Raw genomic sequence first — 6000 nt, 5'->3', positions numbered from 1 at the left:
AACAGGGTAGTAGGAATGATTGCACCAAGAAAAGAACAAAACAAGGAAGGAAGGAAATAAGATAATATTTAAATTGGATTCCAGGTGACTGAATGTCTGCCTCAGCAACTTATTACACAATGCCAGATTCACAAAATACAAATCAGTCATTCCACATAGGTAATGATTTAATACTTAGTCACACAGAAGCTTCCATTATATTAAATATTTATTTCAAAGAGCAATTGTACATTTTGCAAACATCAGTGTAAACAGGGATTATGCTAACCCAGAGTAACATTAAAACTATAAAACTCCAGAAAATTCAGTACATTCCACACCATTCATCTCCTGAATTGCAGCCAATTAGTTTGTAAAATCATTCACTTCTGCATTCATAATAATGAAACTGAGACAGAAGCTGATTTAGGAATGTCACTGCACTGTATTACAAATTATTTATCAAACATACATTCGCGCGCATACACCATCCCATCAGGGAAGAGAAAATTTCTTAGTTAAATTGATAATATGGAGTGCAGATGATAGGAGATGTTTTAAGTTGGTGGTAAACAAAATGCAATACAGCTATTTGTACTACATTGGAGAGGGCAAAAAAAGCACACGACCCTTGTGTGTACCTGAACAATATATAATGTACAAAGAAATTCAGTGCATCTTTTTTGTTTCGCTACAACAATACAATCCGACAAGAGATCTATTTAGGGAAGAAAGCATTGGCACCAATGCAAACAAACTGGGAGCTGTGCTAAAAGCTACATCATTTTAATTAATTTATATATATATACACATATACACACACACACACACACACATTGGAATTATCTTCAGTATTGTGTTTTATCATACTAATTTACCCCTTCCCCCTCAGACTGAGCTGAAAACTTAACTGAATATCAAATATCACAGTCATAAAACATGCCAATGCTTCCCCCCTTTTAATACAAATGTCACCATATAACTGTAATTAGCTTTCATTTTATAATATTTGTACTTTTACCCTGGTTAACACTTCTTTCACAAAAGTTACCAAATACTTGCTACAACTTTCCTTGCAATAGTAGAATATGCCTTCACAACTGGTCATTTGGTATTAGGATGCATTTTGATACTCCTAAAGTTAAAAACCAACAACATCCTCAAAGCGATTTTTTTTCTTGCCAGGAAGACTAAGAGGTTTGTAAATGAAGCAGGAAAGAGAAGTATGGAGGCTAAGATTAGATAGGTACTTGGAATAGAGGTTGATTTATCACCTCAGCTGTGTGCTGAGTAATCTGCATGCTGTCAGGAAGTACAGAGGGTGGTAATGTCCACCTGGAAAATGAGAATGCCTCCATTCAATAGCTAATAAGGCATTTACTCCTTTCTCACTTTTTTCTTACGGATCAGTTTTGTGGGACAGTCGCCTGAACCAGCACCTTCATCAGCTTCTTTCATCTGAAAGGTAAACACAAAACATATTATAAAAGGAGCAATTTCCCAGCGACGTTTTCTAGTTTTGTGCACCTCCTGTTAGTACTGATAACAGAATTCATACAGTATAATTTTATTGGTGTGCAGGAAATAATTACACATTTTTCTCTCTTCACTAGTCCTTTATCAAACCGCATGCTATTATATCTAGCCTACTTCTAAGTGCTGTATTGCAAATTGTCCCATATTGTTGGTGAACAGAGTTCAGAAGATGCCGTTACAGCTGTTTGCTTTTCCGCAACGACCTTATCTTAGATTATTTTTCAAATTTTAAATTACACTTACGAAAACACACTTTCAAGAGACAATTTTATCTTTACCTTGAGGTCAAATTATGCTTTTAGCAATGTCTCTGGGGAGAGGACAGCAAGCTCCTGCTAATTGTGTTTATTCATTGTACCTCTGTCTTCATAAGACATAACTCCAGTCTTCAAAACCAAGAATGCATTAAGGGATATCTGGTTTCATATTTAATATATTAAAAGGAATTGATTTAATTGATTTTTAAAAAATGAAACGAAAGATGGTGATATAAACTATATAGGGATCAAAGGTCACTTAAGGGATCCCTTTATGGGGCATGATTAGAACATCATTCAGACACCAAAATCTCACGACCGTGATTCATGGAGTCATCGATACCTGAATTTCAACTTGAATTAAGTGCACTTCCATGGAATATCTTTATATTCAGTTCATTCCTATAATGCATGCAATTATGGAACTGTGACCTTTTCGCAATATCTACTTCACTCCGTCGAACAGGCTGGAGTGTTAAGTTATTTAACAGTAACTTAGGGCGGCATGGTGGCACAGTGGTAGTACTTGGACCCGGGTTCGATTCCCAGCTTGGGGGTCACTGTCTGTGTGGAGTTTGCCCATTCTTCACGTGTTTGGGTTTCCTCCGGGTACTCCGGTTTCCTCCCGCAGTCAAAAGATGTGTGGGTTAGGTGGATTGGCCATACCAAATTGCCAATTAGTGTCAGGGGATCTAGCTAGGTAAATGCATGGGGATAGGGCCTGGGTGGGACTGTGATTGGTGCAGACTCGATGGGCCAAATGGCCTCCTTCTGTGCTACAGGATTCTAAGAAAAGGCGTATGCCATGTAGCCTTATGAGACTATTAGTTTAAAGTTCATCTGTACCACATTATTTATCTTGATCCAGCTTTCACAGCCTTATAGGGAAAGAATAGTTTAAGATTTACACTGCTTTGTATGCAGTACTTCAGATGGGTTCCAACACAACAGAAAGGGTGCAAATCTATTTCCTTTTAATGTGTGGGAAATTGGTGCACCCATATATAAAATATATTCTATGTTATATCAATAAAAAAAAATTCTGTTAGAGAAAACCATTTCCTAATTAGAAGGCGAATGAGGACAATTTTTAAAAAAATTGGATTCTCCTTCCTGGCCTTCCACCAGTCACTGGTCAGAACACCAGGCAACGTAAAACACTTCACCATAACTGTAAAATTACAGTAGAACAACCTGCTAGATTATGATTCTTGTGGGTAACTGTAGTACATACTACTGCCAATCTCAGCAAGAACAATTCATCTCTATATAGCACCACCTTAAATGCAGTAAACATCCCAAGGTGTTTGAAGATCATTCAAGCATTGCTCCCGCTCAGCTGCACGCAGATACTATTGCAGTATCCTGGAAGTTACCATGCACCCACTCACAAGGTTTCCCCTTTTAAAAGGTACCATGCATCGAAATGAGTAGGTTGTGCACAACAGAAGTATTTCAGGGAGGTGGGTGGGGGAGGACCACATTACTCACAAGTCAAGCCACATTTGGTAACATGCTTTATAACTGACACCTATGCATTAGTTATTCCTTTTCTTGTTTGCATCCAAATAATTGACCCAGAAAGTTGGCATTGTTTCACATATCAGGAGATGATGAGCCAGATTTTCAGAGTCTTAAATCTTCAAAAACCTGGCAGGCAGGACCCAGATGTGGAAGTCCCATGCCCACTTCTGACTGATCGAATTTTTGTCAACACAGGGAGTGGGGCATGACTCTAGGGAAACTAGACTCAGCAAGACAATTTGAACTTAGTACTGAGTTTAAACAGACCCTATTTTGGCTGATCCAAGGGCCTTAACTTGCAGAGTGGGAATCACGAATTTATGTAGATGTAAATATTCTTGAAGGGTAGATAAGGTCAATTTAAGTTTTTTAACTCTCATGACAGCTTGAACAGTGGATTTGTAAAACACCTTCTGCTGGATTGCTTTGATTGAAAGATCATCTAGTGTAGTATCTGGTCATGCAGTTTCAATAAAGTTATTAAACAGGCAGCATTAGTTTGAACAAAAAACAACTTACCTCATCCTCTGAAGCAGATTTGGATTTATTGGCCTCTTCATCTTCCTCCTCCTCCTCCTCCTCTTCTTCTTCTTGACTGCCTTCTCCAATATTTTCATCATCTCCACTTGCTTTCTCATCTTCTACACAAACATTGCAAAAGCCAAATGAATAGTACATTAAAAATCCAATAGAATGATACAAAAAGCAATGAAAAAGCGATTGGATCATTGTCCCTTATCTTAAAAGGGGCGTGAAATACAAAGTGGAGGAAATTATGGCTGCAACTTTCCCACCAATCTTCCAGTCCCACTGACAGCGCATCCTTGCCATGGGTCTCACAGCAAATGGCAGGCCACCTCATGGCAGTGGGTTGCATGGAAAATCTCATCCTATGCTTCAATCATATACATTCTTGGTCAGACCCCACCTGAAACTTTGAGTCACCAAGACTGACCCCTTTGTTGGAAATTGCTGAACATTATTCAAACATGAAAATCCCACTGGCTCATTCTTACCCCATTTCCAACAGAGTACATAATCATTACTTGCAATCCTGTATTAAGCTGTAAAAAACATGCATTTTTAGTATACAGGGCCACAAGTGATGGGAACATCAATCCCTGCACTTTAACTTCAAGTAAATGTGTGTCAGTGGCATTTCTTTACATTCAGCTCACTCTGAAAAAGCATGCTGATTATGGAATAAAGACATTTCTTTTGCAATACCTACTTCATTTGGATAGAAAGGGTTATGTTACTTATAAGGGGTGACCTGATAGAGGTTTATAGAATGATGACAGGCATAGACAGAGTGGAAGTATCAATTACAAGGGGGCACAGGTTTAAGGTGAGAGAGGGAAAGTTAAGGGAAATGTGCTGGGTAAGTTTTTCACGCAGAGTGTGGTGGGTGCCTGGAACACTACCAGGAGGAGGTGGAAGCAGGCACACTAGCCACACTTAACAGGCATCTGGATGGGTACATGAATAGAGAGGGAATAAAGGGATACAGACCGAGTAAGGGCAGAAGTGCTTTTTAGTTTAGTTGGGGCATCATAATCAGCATGGGCTTGGACGGCTGAAGGGCTGTACTGTCCTGTGCTGTACTTCTTTGTTCTAAGAACAGCAGTATGCCATTCAGCCTTTTGTCCCTGTTCTGCCAGTCTATTAGATCTAGGCTCAAAATCATTTACCTTGACCCAACTTCCAAGCCTATAGGAGAAAGATTATTTTAGATTTCTACTGTCCTTTGTATGGGTATGAGATGGGTTCTAACAAAGGTATTTGCTAAGGCAGATAGCAAGAGAAAAAGATTGCTTGAAGGTGTGGGAAACTGGTGCATAAGTTAACCAAGATTTTTGTTAAGTAAGGATATCATGGGATATAGAGCAAAGGTAAGGAATGGTGTTAAGTTGTCACAATCAGCTAAGATCTAAATGCTGGAGTGGGATCAAGGACAGAAATGGCTACTTCAGCTAAGTCATAAATTGTAAAGAATAATCACAAAAAGCAACCTCCAGAAGGAAAAAGTGCCATGACCGAAGTATCTCCCCTCCCAAAACTCAGCAACAGGTCTGGCAGAATGACACTGGTAAAAGACAACCTAGGCCCAAAACAAGTGGAATACTAGTATACAAACACTTCATGCGTTTACCTGAAATTCTTCTGTATTAGAAGACACTTTAAAAAGTTTAGAATAAGTAAATGAACAACTAAAACAACATGAGGCATTTCAGCTGAGTACATCAAATATTTTTATTCAGTGCCTTTTTATTTAGCTCTGGTATAACTGAAAGTCAGGATACTTTGTCATACTTCAAGGTTTAATGGAGGCAGATCAAGCTGTCAAATTCAAAGCAGATAGCTGCCTCTTCACAAACAAAAACATCAATATGATATTTTTGTGAACTTAGAAGCATCTGGCTAGTTTCTTTCTTGTTTTGTATGTTATAGTTCTTGATTAAAAATTATGAAAACAAATTAAGAGTGGATCATCCAAATTAAAAGTGCCACAGTAGCATATGACCAATTTTTTATTTAAAATAGATTAAAATATTAGCAGAGACCACTGGAAAGTCTCAGGATCAGAGAAACTAAGTTAAAATAAAAGTTAAACAGTATGGATGCTGGAAATCCAAAATAAAAACACAAAGTGAAGGTTTGGCAGCACTTGTGGAGAAAGTTAACATTTCAAGTCCAGACCAGA

The 6000-nt window shown here is 38.2% G+C and overlaps 1 protein-coding gene across 2 annotated transcripts in view; it reads right to left on the bottom strand.

Annotated features, from left to right (window-relative positions):
- Nucleotides 1-149: 149 nt before the first annotated feature.
- LOC145346648 (calnexin-like) overlaps nucleotides 150-6000 on the bottom strand; it is a 56894-nt gene continuing 51043 nt past the window's right edge. For both annotated transcript variants that reach the window (XM_080194194.1, XM_080194185.1), the window contains 2 exons: nucleotides 3816-3937; nucleotides 150-1437 (listed from right to left, as the gene is read on the bottom strand). In XM_080194194.1, the coding sequence (XP_080050320.1) occupies nucleotides 1357-1437; nucleotides 3816-3937 (203 nt within the window). In that variant the 3' untranslated portion in view covers nucleotides 150-1356. The remainder of the gene's footprint in view (nucleotides 1438-3815; nucleotides 3938-6000) is intronic.

This window comes from Carcharhinus amblyrhynchos, chromosome 1 (genome assembly GCF_965287045.1).
Source record: "Carcharhinus amblyrhynchos chromosome 1, sCarAmb.v2.hapA, whole genome shotgun sequence".
NCBI classification, from domain to species: Eukaryota; Metazoa; Chordata; class Chondrichthyes; order Carcharhiniformes; family Carcharhinidae; genus Carcharhinus; species Carcharhinus amblyrhynchos.
This window is presented reverse-complemented; position numbering and strand designations above follow the sequence as displayed.